Source organism: Phalangium opilio, unplaced genomic scaffold (assembly GCF_054372755.1).
Source record: "Phalangium opilio isolate 3A_F unplaced genomic scaffold, DU_Popi_V2 ptg000041l_1, whole genome shotgun sequence".
NCBI lineage: Eukaryota > Metazoa > Arthropoda > Arachnida > Opiliones > Phalangiidae > Phalangium > Phalangium opilio.
This window is the reverse complement of record NW_028324165.1, coordinates 6,772,244-6,786,267: the sequence shown is the minus strand read 5'-3', so window position 1 is coordinate 6,786,267 and position 14,024 is coordinate 6,772,244. Positions and strand designations below refer to the sequence as shown.

Sequence of the window (14,024 nt, the reverse complement as noted above, 5' to 3'; positions counted from 1 at the left end):
GAAATTTCACTCTTTGGTCACCACGCTCTGTAGTGTCATGCCACCATCGTTGATAGTTACCATTTCCCTCAACAGGTTTCATGTCGAAATTTCACTCTTTGGTCATCACGCTCTGTAATGTCACGCTTCCATCGTTGATATTTACCATTTCTCTCAACAGGTTTCATTTACACCAGTGGCTACTTCTACACTTGTAAGCTTACTGCGTGTTTTTGCACATGATTTTAATTTTATGTTGTTTTTATTCTTTACCTTATAATCAGACAAATAAAATTCCCTCTTTTCAAATATTAACATATCTTTTTTGTTTTTCGTATTATTTCTTATCGCAATCAAGTTTTGGTAATATATATATATATATTTTTTTTTGTAATTATTATTTACAATATGTAATTGGCTGTTGGTTCCTGGTATTTATCATTTCATTGTTGAGGTCAAAAAAAAATTATTATTTCCCTCGCTTTAATTTAATCTTAATTTCATCTTAATTACGATTAATTATTAATTTGTTTTTTTAAGGCTGGCCTACGTAAAAATAGCCAGGAATGTGTGTTATGTCCACGTACGCGTTGGTCAATCAATCAATTAAATCTAATTATCCGAAATTATTACATTTTATTCCACTTTTAAGGCTAGTTTTCACTGGGCAAAAACGCGGCGCAAAGCGGCACAAAATATTTTCAATTTAGCGGAAAGTTAGCGACGAAACCGCAAAGATGCGACTACACGTATTTGAAACTAAGGCCTAGAGGTCCGTGCACTCGAGCTAAAAACTAGCGGATATTTTGAATCCTGAAGATCCTGAAGTTTTTTGTCTCTTGTCAGCACGCACGAAGCTAGGTTACATAGAGACCTTGGTTTGCGCGTGCTGACAACCGATGTTGTAACAAAGTATATACAGAATAAGCTGTCGTTCGAGGTAGGGAGTTGCCTATCCTATAGCGTGAAAAAAAATTTCCTCACGCGCATTCTTTATCCATGATAGAACTTCAATTCCGTGCATTTCCCCGTAAAAATCGCTAGCTTTCCGAAATATTTTACGTAAAATATTTTTACACAAACTCCGCGGAAGGCCTTTTCCGCGTCGCGTTTTTGCCCAGTGAAAACTAGCCTTTAAATCGCTAGCCTGATAATTTTCTTTCCGAAATAAAAAATTTACTGAACAAAAAAAATTAATAATTAATTTAATTTTGACATAATTAAAAATTTTCTGATGGAATGTCAAAACCCCAACAATAATTAATTCACGAGAAAAAAGAAAATTAATCAAAAAAAAAAAACCTGGTGTCCATGATTTAGTCTACTTTTAGTAAAGTTGAATTGCAAAAATTGTGATTTGCCTTGCAAAACTGCACGGAAAACGTTTAGTTTTCAAATAATATTGGATGGGGAGAGGGGGAAGGGAAGGAAGGGAAGGGGTCAAAGTTGAATTAATTCATCGTTAAGGCACTGGATTTATTAAACCTTCTCTAAATTTCCGTCGAAAGCCCGGGCTTTTTTTAAAAAAAAAAGTTTTATTTACCGAAATAAAAATTGCAATTGCAATTGCGCAAAATGACACGTGACATTTCATTGTCTATTAAACTATAGTTTTGTTTGTTTTTTTTTCAATATGACGTCACATTGACAAAAAATAAATGCAGATAATCAGGGCGGGGTTTAAATTGCACACAAGCTGAAGAAGTTGTCGGGGGAAATAAACTTTATAACACAAGAAAAAAAAAAAAAAAAAATCACGTCAAACGACTTCAAAGTTGATTAATTTGATTATCGTAGCAAGTAGGCTTGCGCTAAATTAAACAATCCTAAGTTTAAGTGTTTGTTTTCCACGATGATAAAATAAAAATCATACAAAGCGATTAATTAATTAATTCGTGATGATATTAATTAATTATTTAAAACTTAATTGCGAAGAGTTTCGTTATCGTTCACATTTCATTTCACGAATATTTCCGAAACGGGAATCGGAAAAAACGAAAACAAAATTAAAAACCAAAAATTTGCCGAAATAACTGAAAGTTTGTTTGTTATTTTTCGCCGTAGTTCTCACTCAATCTCTTTACATTATTAATTAATTAATTACGTTGGTCCACACCAAAGGAAAATTAAAATTAACCAACTATAGGCCTAATTGATATAATTCCAGTTTATCAATCGTTAATTAAATTTCGAAACTGCGTCACGAGGAAATTACCTTTAGCGCCATCTCTATCTAAGTCGTAGCGAAATCAACTTTATCCCATGATAAAACGCTTAGTTCCGTGGGACTTTTAAAATCCATATCCTCAACAGCGAAAAGGTCAAAAGGGTCATTTGATTGTTGCCCCAAATTAGAAAGTAACGGGTCATGTTCGTGATTATTAGTGTATCCGTGTAACAAACTAGTTCCTCCGCCGCCGCTACTTCCGGATCCCAAATTATAGCTGTTATTGTTATTATTAGAGTTGTTATTCGATAACGAATTGCTGCTGAAACTGGTGCCGAAACCGTTATTGCAATTCAACGTCAAGTTACTTCCGCTTGAGGAAGAGGTGGGGATTATGACGTCTAACCAATCAGACAGCTCCATATCCATGGATACATTCGTATCTTGCAAATTACCCACTAGATCTCCGATGGAGGGTGGTAAAGTCGATTGTTGATGTTGGTTATTCGAATTAGATTGCGATGACGTGTTTAACGGATGGTGGGAGTTCATATCATTGGTCCCGCCCATATTAATAGAATTCAAATCCTTTGACATTCCTGGTTCGTTCTCTTGATTATTCATAAGTACAGCTCCCAAATCCATGGCTTCCATGTCATCCAAATCCAAATGAAAGTCAAAATCCAACGTTTCATTGGTTGCCATGTTGTTTTGATCGCTAATTAGAAGAGAAGGAGGTGGAGGAGCCGGAGTTCCCGGATTTGAAACTGGAGAGTTAACGTTGGGTAAACTGCCATTGGCCATGTTGCTTGAAACCAGGGTTGAACTGGTCGATGGGTTTGGGTTTGAAGTGATAGTGCTAGTAGTTGAGGTCGTAACGGATGAACTACTCGCTTCGGTAGAGGATGTAGTTTGGGTGTTTGTAGAAGTAGGGGTTGTTGTTTTAGGATCAGGGAAAACTGGTGGTTGAGTGGTATTGTTGCCAGTTTTACCACCAGCTGAGTCAGGGGTTGTTGGGGTTGGGGGTTCTTGCGCGGCACTCGGGGGAAGTTCTGAAGAATTAAAGAAACCCATATTATAGAAACATTACAAATGTGCATCAGGGTTTATCTACAAGACCCTATTGGTCCCGTAGAATGGAATTGCGCAATATCGAGCTTAGGATTTTAACAATGACGCCAAAAAATGTACTATACCTCCATTTTTGATGAGTATTTCTAAGACATCATCAACAGCTTGGCTTTTAATGTATTTTTTACCATGAACCCTCGCCCCGGATATGTGATTCATAACTCCCACAGCAAACTGGTGCTGTTCGCGCAAAAAGAAAACCAGCTTTTTTAGCAACCTTGATGTATCTCAAGTCATTAGTCTACAGGGTTCAGAGTTCAGACGAAAATTTTATATAGAAAATCCCTGACTTTTCTAGCGTATCATTGATCAAATTTTCCCAATATCCCTGATCAAATTTTCCCAATATCCCTGACCAAATTTTCCCAATATCCCTGACCATTTTAAGGTGTTTACTAGTGTCCACTTCATGACAACTGGGCCCATATTTAACATTGCTCGAAGCACGGTTTGATGTACCAAACGAAATCCCTGACTTTTCCAAATCCCCCTTTTTCCAAATCCCCGACTTATCTAGGTTTTGTAAGAATCCTGTTAGATAATTTCGGGTTTATCAAATTTTGCCAATATCCCTGACCATTTTAAGGTGTTTACTAGTGTCCACTTCACCACACATGGGGGACCCATATTTAGTATTGCTCGAAGCATGGTTTGATGTACCAAACGAAATCCCTGACTTTTCCAAATCCCCGACTTATCTAGGTTTTGTAAGAATCCTGTTAGATAATTTCGGGTTTAACAAATTTTGCCAATATCCCTGGCCATTTTAAGGTGTTTACTAGTGACTACTTCATCACACCTGGCCCCATATTTAACATTGCTTGAAGCACGGTTTGATGTACCAAACGAAATCCCTGACTTTTCCAAATCCCCCTTTTTCCAAATCCCCGACTTATCTAGGTTTTGTAAGAATCCTGTTAGATAATTTTGGGTTTATATAATTTTGCCAATATCCCTGACCATTTTAAGGTGTTTACTAGTGACTACTTCATCACACCTGGACCCATATTTAACATTGCTCGAAGCATGGTTCGATGTACCAAACGAAATCCCTAACCTATCCCTGACATTCTGGGGAAAAACTTTAAATCCCTGACTTTTGCCACACTTTCCAAATCCCTGACTTATCTAGGTTTCTGTTAGATAATTTCGGGTTCATCTATTCGAAAAATCAATGAAGAAACAAAGCAACTATTCTTACCTTATTAAGTTGTTTCGTGGCTTCGTCATAGTCAGGTGGGGGTGGTCTTCCTTCAACAAAGGAATCTGTCGAGTTCGAATCCGGTGGAGTAGTCGATGGCTTGGGACTACCCTCCTGAACGACGTGAATAGTTGGTAAAGACGCTGCCCGATGATGATTAACTCCATTGGGAACCTGCCTAGTCTTGGCATTCTCCGTCGAATTTTGATTGGCGGGCGTATGCTGATTATGTAAGAAAGCTGCCAAACTCGCTTTCACTGCCGCGGAACTCAAAGTGGGTGCTGGTAAAATGGTAGTCGTTCCCGCCTTCGTGGTTGTGGTAGTAATAACATTCGGGGTTGTCGACGTACTGTTCTGCAGCTTTTGATGCAAATGTTGCTGCAAGATTTGCCTATGTAGAGCCGGGGATGCGGTAGTTACGGTGATTTGAGGCTGGGATTGTACTTGACTCGTCACTAAGGTTACGACGGGCATTTGAAGAATAGATGGTGCAGGGGGCATTGGCGGTGGTGGCGGTGGAGGAGGGGGTGGAGGAATTGTCGAGGTAACTGTTGGCAATTGAAAAAGTTGCTGCTGTTGCAACTGCATCTGGGATTGCTGCAACTGTCTTTGCAATTCCTCGATTTTCTTCTGTTGCATCCGAACTATGTCTTCGTTTGTCAGTATAGCGATAGAAGTAGCGTTGTTACTGGCTTCCGAATGGTTCAATACGTTGGAGTTATTGCCAATCGTGACGTCCATGGAGTCCATCGCGTTGTCCGAATTGGCGTCAATTTCCATCGGTACCACCGAAGGAGGTCTCGAATCTTTATGTCCAGTATTATTCGCTTGGTCAAGTAGTTGACCAATGTCGTGAGAAGGTGGGGAAACCGGGGAGTGTTTGGTCACAAAAAGTTCGCCTAGTGATTCGCCACTATTTCCCACAACCACGCCGACAGTTTGGGTATTGTCCATTAAGGTCACCGAGGGATGTACCGCAGTTATGGTGGGGGCGACAGTGTCCAAAATTATACCACCAACGTTCACGGGCACCGAGTGTTGTTGCTGCTGCTGTTGTTGAGGTTGTAGAGTTGCCGTAATTGTGGCATTTGTGTTGGACACGGAAGTATTGCTTTCGGACTTAATGGTGGATACTGCTGGGGTTGCAAATTCTTTAAAGGGCCTTAGACGAGTGATTAGTTGAGGTTTTGAACCCGAAACGGGTAAGTTGCGTTTCTTCAGTTCCAGTTTTAAGTCGCTCACTAAATAAATGAGTAGTAGTGTTGTGTAAACACTTGGCGACCAATAAGCGGCGAGTGGGGCAAGCATGTAACTTGCTAAAGTCCTTTCTGCTGAACTATGGCTTACTCAAGATATTAACTAATTTACCATCTAGACCTCTACTGTTTTCAGGAAACTAACTAGAACACTGACCACAGCGAAGAGCTGTTCACCTCTTACTTTACAGTCCTTTCTGCTGAACTATGGCTTACTCAAGATATTAACTAATTTTCCATCTAGACCTCTACTGTTTTCATGAAACTAACTAGAACACTGACCACAGCGAAGAGCTGTTCACCTCTTACTTTACAGTCCTTTCTGCTGAACTATGGCTTACTCAAGATATTAACTAATTTTCCATCTAGACCTCTACTGTTTTCAGGAAACTAACTAGAACACTGACCACAGCGAAGAGCTGTTCACCTCTTACTTTACAGTCCTTTCTGCTGAACAATGGCTTACTCAAGATATTAACTAGTTTTCCATCTAGACCTCTACTGTTTTCAGGAAACTAACTAGAATACCGGCCACAGCGAAGAGCTGGTCACCTCTTACTTGATGTAGGCCTACACTCGCGTCAACAAATACTTAACTTATCTCTTGTAGGTTAGTGACTAGGACATAAGATAAAACAACCCTTACCTTTCATATCTTCAAGCCTGGTTACCATGCGAGGTGATGGGCTATTAACTTCCACAACAACTTGCTGCGGGGTCTGATTGGGTTGAATGTGTTGAGGAGTGGAGTGATGTGGTGGGGAACTCATGGATATATTAGAAGCAGCCGCCACGCTGGTAGGAACGCTGATAATGTTTGTGGTCCCTCCAGCCGAAGAAAGGTTGAAAGATCCGAAACCCTGTTGTTGAAGCATTTGTTCTTCACTCTGATTACCACCTTGATGTGGTTTTTGAGTGGCTGGCAAAATCATCTGCGGGAAATTTCTCTGCAACTCCAAATGCCATTGCAAGAAGAGTTGTTGCTGTTGAAGTAACAGTTCGTAGGATGTTTCCGCGTTGGAAGTACTTGCCGCTTGATTCTTTTGAGCACTGGGTGGCCCCTGGTTTCACGTAACACAAAAACATATGGTCAAATAAGGGTTTCACTGTTCATTGATATTGAACAAGGTCGGAGGTCAAAATAAGTAAGGATTTCAATGGAACAAGGTCGGAGGTCAAAATAAGTAAGGATTTCAATGGAACAAGGTCGGAGGTCAAAATAAGTAAGGATTTCAATGGAACAAGGTCGGAGGTCAAAATAAGTAAGGATTTCAATGGAACAAGGTCGGAGGTCAAAATAAGTAAGGATTTCAATGGAACAAGGTCGGAGGTCAAAATAAGTAAGGATTTCAATGGAACAAGGTCGGAGGTCAAAATAAGTAAGGATTTCAATTGAACAAGGTCGGAGGTCAAAATAAGTAAGGATTTCAATGGAACAAGGTCGGAGGTCAAAATAAGTAAGGATTTCAATGGAACAAGGTCGGAGGTCAAAATAAGTAAGGATTTCAATGGAACAAGGTCGGAGGTCAAAATAAGTAAGGATTTCAATGGAACAAGGTCGGAGGTCAAAATAAGTAAGGATTTCAATGGAACAAGGTCGGAGGTCAAAATAAGTAAGGATTTCAATTGAACAAGGTCGGAGGTCAAAATAAGTAAGGATTTCAATGGAACAAGGTCGGAGGTCAAAATAAGTAAGGATTTCAATGGAACAAGCTCGGAGGTCAAAATAAGTAAGGATTTCAATGGAACATGGTTTAAAAGTTAAGTCTTTTTAAATCTGAGCTGTCGAAATGGTAAAACTTTCTATAGAATGATCAAAATAATAAGGCCGTGTTGCGCAAACATTCAAAATAATAAGGCCGTGTTGCGCAAACATTCAAAATAATAAGGCCGTGTTGCGCAAACATTCAAAATAATAAGGCCGTGTTGCGCAAACATTCAAAATAATAAGGCCGTGTTGCGCAAACATTCAAAATAATAAGGCTGTGTTGCGCAAACATTCGAAATAATAAGGCTGTGTTGCGCAAACATTCGAAATAATAAGGCTGTGTTGCGCAAACATTCAAGATAATAAGGCTGTGTTGCGCAAACATTCAAGATAATAAGGCTGTGTTGCGCAAACATTAAAAATAATAAGGCTGTGTTGCGCAAATATTAAAAATAATAAGGCTGTGTTGCGCAAATATTAAAAATAATAAGGCTGTGTTGCGCAAATATTAAAAATAATAAGGCTGTGTTGCGCAAATGAGTTACGTAAGCAATGGAAAATGTATTGACCGTGCAAACACGCAAAAAACAACAACGTTGTGTAAACAAACTCAAAGAATTGTACAAAAAACTTACTTTATATTCGTGAAACTTGATTGTTCGAGCTTTCGGTTGAGCTTTGGACTTTGATTTCTTCCTGGGTTTATTACTGGAACTGGACGCGGTCGTCGACTCTTTCCCGACAGCACCAATCGACGAAGGAGTCGAAATAGAAATGGAGGAAAAAGTGGGTGCGGTACTTTGCGCGATCGACGACGCGACGTTGTTCAAGATTGAAGTTTGCGGAGTTGGAACCGACGAAACCAACGAAACCGAGGGCCATTGTATACCAGGAGCCGGTCCCGGTGGTTGGGAAACGGTTAAGAAAGTCGCCCCAGTCACGGTAGTCGTTTGGGACGAAGGGGGACACACTTGAGCGCTGGCACTCAACGATGGCAAGAAAACCGACAACGAAGGTGGAGACACCGACTCTCCTCGTACTTGCGCTAATTGTTGTTGCGGTTGAGGTTGAATTAGGACAGGTTCGGGTCCATCAAATACCGAGGGTAGACTGTTTTGTGATTGGTCATTTAGGTCTTGAGGGGGTGAAACGGCCCCGTCACTACCACTATCTTCTTCAATAGTAAACCGAGGTGGGGGATGTTTTTGCAACTGTCCCTCGCATGTTGGTTTGAAAGGAATTTGGCCCTCTGTAAAGGCATCGCACCATTAAAACTCACCTGCCTTCGCGTTCGTCGCAACATTGGCTGAAACAATTTATTTAACCGAAACAAACCTTTAATCGCTTGAGCAAAAATTTCGTCAGCGTGTAAAATGTTTCCCTTTACGAGTTCCAAAGGTCCCGGACGATGAGATAACCGATCATTTAGGTCATCGGCTAGTCGGGCCTTTTTTAACTGGCGTTGCTTATCCTGAAGGCTCGGATCGACCGTTGTATCTTCAAGGATATGATTCTGAATCAATTCTTGTCGGTCCGGCCTTCGTTGGATTTTATTTTTTAACAAATCTCCGGTCTACAAAATTAATCCGTTACTATAAAACGCTCAATTCGCGTTAATTATCGCTAAGAACATACTTTGGCTCGTTCAAGTTTTTGTCTTTGTTCGTGGAATGCGGGTGGCGTTTTTAATGCTATATAAATGAAGAATGAAGAATTAACTATCAGCTTCTCGTTGTAGAAATTTAAACATAACTTATAGATTTATTGAAAATTAAATTAAGATTTAGGATAGATTGTGAACTATAAGTTGCACATTTCATTTTAATTATTTGACCCATTTTGACGTTATTTTTAAAAATTCAAAATTTTAGCCGGCCTACACTGGCAATGCATATCCAAAAAGCGCAAATTAAATTATTTTAACTTACGTGGCATGATGCCCTGTTCGACCAACTGTGTAATGGGTCTCCTCATCATGAGTTTCACTTTCAGTGCTACGCGGAAGAAAGAAAGAAGAAGAAAAAAAATTTAACTCACAAATTATAGAAATTGGTCGGCATTAGTTGGGTTTCTATGGTTTTGAACAAGACCCATGATTATTGTAAGCCTTGATATCGACTTCGGACCACGAAACTTTCAATTCCATCTGGTTCCATTTCCCTGACATTCACGTTATGGACGGCACCAAGACATTGTCTCTGCGAGTCCCATCTGGCAGCACTTGCCCGACATTCACGCCATAGACGACCCGAAGGCATTGTTACTTTGAGTCCCATCTGGTACAATTTGCCCAACATTAACGCCATGGACGGCCCCAAGACATTGTCCCTTTGAGTCCCATCTGGTACAATTTGCCCGACATTCACGCCATGGACGGCCCCAAGACATTGTCCCTTTGAGTCCCATCTGGTACCATTTGCCCAACATTCACGCCATGGACGGCTCCAAGACATTGTCCCTTGAGTCCCATCTGGTACCATTTGCTCAACATTCACGCCATGGACGGCCCCGAGACATTGTCCCTTTGAGTCCCATCTGGTACCATTTGCCCAACATTCACGCCATGGACGGCCCCAAGACATTGTCCCTTTGAGTCCCATCTGGTACCATTTGCCCAAAATTCACGCAACCCGCGACATTGTCTTATATTTTTAAAGCAATTTCACGCATTGATACTTACATTCTTTGTTCTTGTCCATGGCTTTCTGCAAGGATGCTTCGTCCACTTGGCACTTTGGTGGGGAGGAACGGGTGGCGACTAAGGCCGCGGGTCTGTTGGAAGGGGAAGACAAGAGGGAGGAGGACGAGGAATACGATGAGGAATTGGAGGAACTAGAGGAGAAACTGGAGGTGGAGGCGTTGGTGGTAGCGACTGGTGAGGCGCTGCTGCTGGAAGGTGTCGTCGTGCTGGTTAGGATTGTTAAATTATCCGAAGAAGCTGTTCCCATTGCCTTGACTGCCGACAACAAAGGTAACGTTACATCTCGTCTGTTAGTTCCGTTGGTCCTACTGGCCATACCGTTTTGACCCGCCACTGAATTGCTATTGCTCGACACCGGAGTACAGTTTTTGAACCACTCTGGATACAAGTTAGTTATGGTTTCCAGTAAATCGTCGTCCAATTGGATGCCCCAATATACTGGGCTTTCTCCACTTCCTGAATAACAAAAAGAACAAACGCAATTGGTCAGTTAAAGTCTAGTTTGTTTTTTTACGTCAAAGTTATAGTACAATATTCATTGGTACACGGTGATGATTGCCGTTACGTAAATGCCACGTAGAAACGCATTTTTATGTGAATACCATGTTCATTTATACTTTTTATAGTTTGTGGTCAAAATCATTGGGGTTTTATACAGAAGAATTTCATAATAATCACTCGTCGAATTCGCCAGTGTTTCTTAGACGAGTAAGAGGTTAAAAATACCAGAATTTCGTAGAATACTATAAGTCAAATTTACCCAGACGGTTGTTGAGTCCGAGATCATTATAGTATAGAATAAAGTTAAAGTTATCGGGATTTAAAATGTCAAGCCAGTTATAAGGTATGCAAAGTCAGACTTATCCGTATTTTTCTTAAACTAAGAGGTTACAATTATCAAGGTTTTTGGTGTACAATATTACAATTATCGGGTTTAGAGTAGAGATGTGATCATCGGGAAATTACAGTCCGTAACTTGCCGGAAATTTCGCAAATCCCGCCGTATAAATTACCGATTTATATCATACCGTGATTTTACAATGGTAATTTTGGTAATTTACCATTTTAAATGTAAAACGAAGTGTATTAGACTGCCAGAAACTATTAAAATTAGCCTATTTCACTTCGGAATCCAGTTTTCCCTCAATTTCCCATTAGTTCGCACTATTTAAAGCAGTTAAACTACGTATAAAGTGCTACCAATTCAACATGGTATAATAGACAATATATAGGCATAAAAGAAAAAATAAAGTACCATAAACTACTAACAGAAGCCTAATTTTAAAGTTCGGAAAACTTAAAATCGTAAAAATTATGGTAATTACACAGTTCAGATTTTAAAAACCATGGATTCCCTAGCCAAATTTCATTTAGTTCGCGCCTCTAATTTGGCGCGGTTGTTAGAACAGTCATAACTAGATTGTCATAGAACTTCAACAGTTCACTGTAAAAACAAAAATCTGTCAAAATGCATGCAAGCAAAGACCTTCCGAAGGTCTAAGTTTAAAATTCCCATTTCGCAAAAAACTTAGTTCTGACATTAATTCAAAGCCTTAAAGAAAAACTACAATCGCCAAGTTAAAAATTTGCCAAAAAGACTATGACATAATTTACGATGTCTAATAATTAAGGAGAAAAAGAAGTCTTAGACTCAACACGTTGAGAGAATCGAGATTTAAAAAAAAAATGCTAGGCCTAATCGTAAAAACTAAACAGTCGTTTCTTGAATCGGAACCAAAAAATTTTTGGAACAGAATTTATAAACCAAGAAAAGAAAAAAACCTCTTTTCAACTCTCTCAAATAGTGCATGAGATTCAAAAACCAATAAAATACAAATGTAAATGAGATACGACACAGTTTTAAGAATTAAATCTCTTGAATATTGAGAGGCCGCCGGCTTAAGTCAATGATTCATAGACAACGTAAGTGGCTTTTTAAACAAACAAGTTAATATATTATGGATATCGAGTCTCAAAGGATTTTAACCTCCAAAATTTGAAAACAACTAAATTACAAACACAGGGCGTTCCTTCCAAAAAGGTTGTTCCGATTGAAGTACAGTCCGTTCTGTTAGTTATTTTGAGTCGCAAATGTTCTATGGCATTTTGCCCCAAGGACCAGTACCGTTCACAAGTTTGGATTGGTGTGTTTACGAATGACTCCTTAAATTTAAGTAAGAAACCAAAAGACATTGCTAATTTAATCAAGGGGGCATCATAACTCGTAAACTGTGGACCTTAGAGCAAAATGGCGATAGAAGTTACATTTTCGACTCAAAATTGCTCATAGAACCCACATAGTTCGGTCCTACTAAAAGTTTTAGATCACCCTCCATTTCCGTGAGGCCCCTCTGGACTAATGGTAAAGACCGAACTGTTCTGCAAGACCACCTTAGCTGCACGAGTAACCACCCACTCACATCGCTAAATTTCATTACTACACAGTTGAGACGGAGGGCGACAAGGATTCCCATGTCACCTCTACATTTATCCTGATATAAGCAAACGTTCATCAATGAAAAGAAAAAGTAACACTTCGTTCACAGTTCCCAGCCTTTGATTGTAGACGCCATGTAAAATAAGAAGTAAACGACCCTCCTCTCAACCCCTACAAGAACCAACCAATCAGAGAAGAGGTTTATGGAAAATAGTACTCTATGGTTGCGATCCAAACGTTAATTCTTGGTACTATATTCAGCCTGCCAATTCACGCATGGACAAAGCAATACTGAAGGACGAATGGCAGCCCATAGAGCCCCATACTAAGCGAGTAAACAACCAATGTTAAGCTTACTTCCCCCTTTTCAGCCCCAAAATGGACGGGGGGTTATGAAAAATGCTGAGTCAAATCCAGGAAAAACCTAGCGCCATCTATACAATATAAGACGTTAGCTACTTCTTTATTTAGAACGTTGATTCCCCCATATGCCCCCACTATCCGGTTTGCTACTATCTGCCGCTAGAAGGCGAATTAACAAGTATTTTTCAACTTTCTCCCTCTGCCATTCACGCGTGTAATAATCATGCGCAGAGGGGGGGCAATGTAAAAGGGGTTTCTCATACTAAACGGCGCGAACAAACTCCAATAAAGAACACTTTTTGTTTTAATCTATAAACTTTTGATATTACTGACTGATCACCTTATCACGCGAGACAAAAACCACCGTCCCACTTTTCCATCGATTACAATTTCTTCCTAACACTACAAATGTTCAAAACATTCATTCCCTTCAAAATTTAAAAATTCTTTTCAAAAATCCTTAAACTTCACTTCCTCTATCTCGAGTCTTTTACTGGGGAAGTTGTTGGTTCCGACAGTCAGTGTGTGAAAACGTTAAAAACTCGTACTAAAAATACAAACGAAGATTGATTTTTACGCGGAGACAGCAGAGAGAGAATGAGAGAGAGAAAAGATTTTCAAAGTCAAAAGGTCCCCGACACCATCCATGATCTAAACGTAGCTGTCAAAAACACTCACTAATTAACTCCTAAGAATCATAGCTTAGCTTTAAAACTATTATAATGGTAACATGGATGACACACTTCGTAGTTTTCAACTGCAACTTAAATGTACCGATACTTCTAAATGAGACGTACGTCACGTGGATGTTTTGCCTGTATAAGTTTATAAGATATGTTCCTAAATAAGTTTGTCACTGGTTACAAACTGGAGCTTGTAATTTTGAAGTGACTTAGGTAGGTCATAGATTCAGGGTAAAGCGACGCCTGGTGAGGCGCTGTCAAAGGCTTAGTAATGCAGACTAAATAGGACCTAGATGGAAGTCCTGCAAAATTAATTAACCACCGAGTGTAGTACTTCAATTCTCGCTTGTCGTTATCGAACTAGCTTTCAGTAAGCCTCACGTAGTTGAAACGTCATA

The 14,024-nt window shown here is 39.7% G+C and overlaps 1 protein-coding gene across 3 annotated transcripts in view; it reads right to left on the bottom strand.

Moving 5' to 3' along the window:
- Positions 1 to 222: 222 nt before the first annotated feature.
- Mrtf (Myocardin-related transcription factor) overlaps positions 223 to 14,024 on the bottom strand; it is a 45,062-nt gene continuing 31,260 nt past the window's right edge. For 2 of the 3 annotated variants that reach the window (XM_089835437.1, XM_089835435.1), the window contains 9 exons: positions 10,123 to 10,599; positions 9,371 to 9,436; positions 9,078 to 9,133; positions 8,778 to 9,015; positions 8,078 to 8,691; positions 6,381 to 6,795; positions 4,479 to 5,719; positions 3,343 to 3,457; positions 223 to 3,198 (listed from right to left, as the gene is read on the bottom strand). In XM_089835437.1, coding sequence (XP_089691563.1) covers positions 2,213 to 3,198; positions 3,343 to 3,457; positions 4,479 to 5,719; positions 6,381 to 6,795; positions 8,078 to 8,691; positions 8,778 to 9,015; positions 9,078 to 9,133; positions 9,371 to 9,436; positions 10,123 to 10,459 — 4,068 coding nt within the window. In that variant the 5' untranslated portion in view covers positions 10,460 to 10,599 and the 3' untranslated portion in view covers positions 223 to 2,212. The remainder of the gene's footprint in view (positions 3,199 to 3,342; positions 3,458 to 4,478; positions 5,720 to 6,380; positions 6,796 to 8,077; positions 8,692 to 8,777; positions 9,016 to 9,077; positions 9,134 to 9,370; positions 9,437 to 10,122; positions 10,600 to 14,024) is intronic. The other variant, XM_089835436.1, reaches the window with a different exon arrangement.